This window comes from Mastomys coucha, unplaced genomic scaffold (assembly GCF_008632895.1).
Source record: "Mastomys coucha isolate ucsf_1 unplaced genomic scaffold, UCSF_Mcou_1 pScaffold14, whole genome shotgun sequence".
NCBI classification, from domain to species: domain Eukaryota; kingdom Metazoa; phylum Chordata; class Mammalia; order Rodentia; family Muridae; genus Mastomys; species Mastomys coucha.
The window spans coordinates 96,272,893-96,273,842 of NW_022196896.1; the positions used below are offsets into that span (position 1 = coordinate 96,272,893).

The 950-nt window shown below is 41.6% G+C and overlaps 1 protein-coding gene across 6 annotated transcripts in view; it reads left to right on the forward strand.

The window, feature by feature from the left end:
- Positions 1-950, forward strand: part of Spag16 (sperm associated antigen 16) — an 871,212-nt gene that overhangs the window by 400,775 nt on the left and 469,487 nt on the right. For all 6 annotated transcript variants that reach the window (XM_031367840.1, XM_031367842.1, XM_031367843.1 and 3 more), the window contains one exon: positions 358-501. In XM_031367840.1, the coding sequence (XP_031223700.1) occupies positions 358-501 (144 nt within the window). The remainder of the gene's footprint in view (positions 1-357; positions 502-950) is intronic.

Below are 950 nucleotides of genomic sequence, written 5' to 3' on the forward strand. Positions count from 1 at the left end.
ACACACACGTCATTGGTACAGTTTTTCCTTCCTGAAAAAAAAAAAAGCCAGCTATTATTTTAAACCCAGAATTATATACCTATGACCACCCAAATCAACATCTTCACTTTGTAAGTGAGGAATCTGAGATCCATTGTGTTGCTTAGGTTGATGATGATGATGATGATGATGATGATGGTGATGAGAATGATGATGAGAATGATATTAGAGCTATAGCTGGGATGTAGACTCTGTTTTTGAGACTTCTGGGTAAGGACTGAGTCTGCCTTGTTAAAATAGGATGATCACTGACATTTCTTTATTCACCTTGGAAAACTACTCATCCATCCATAATGCCCTTTCTTTCTCCCTGCACAGCATTGTCATGCACCCCTGCAGAGACTATCTTGTCTCCTGTAGTGAGGATCGTCTCTGGAAGATGGTGGGCCTCCCAAAGGGCAATGTACTTCTTACGGGATCTGGCCACACGGACTGGCTGTCCGACTGCTGCTTCCATCCAAGGTCAGTGCATGCCTTCCCTATATAGCCCAATGCCTTCAGGGAATATAAGCATTCGATCTGTTTCCACACTCTGATAGCTTTGAAATAACAGCTGTTTATGCACTCTGAAATCATACACCCTCCTCGGAATGTAGCACATTGTAGATAAATGTGCCTTTAGCTTTCATTATATTAACTATTGATTGATTACTTTCCTATTGATACATGTGAAGCTCAGTCCCCATGCTGACACAGCTAACAAGAATAACCAGTGTTCCAGGACAATTGTTATTAATGATGCTTATGTGCACCAGCTTTAAGAGGACGCATGGGATCCTAGTCAATAATGCATGCCAGCATTCATTGTGCCTCTGTTAATCTACAGGTTTTCCTTTTAGAATTAAGTTCTACCGGAGGACCCAGCTATACCACTCCTGGGCATATACCCAAAAGATACTGCAACATGTAAT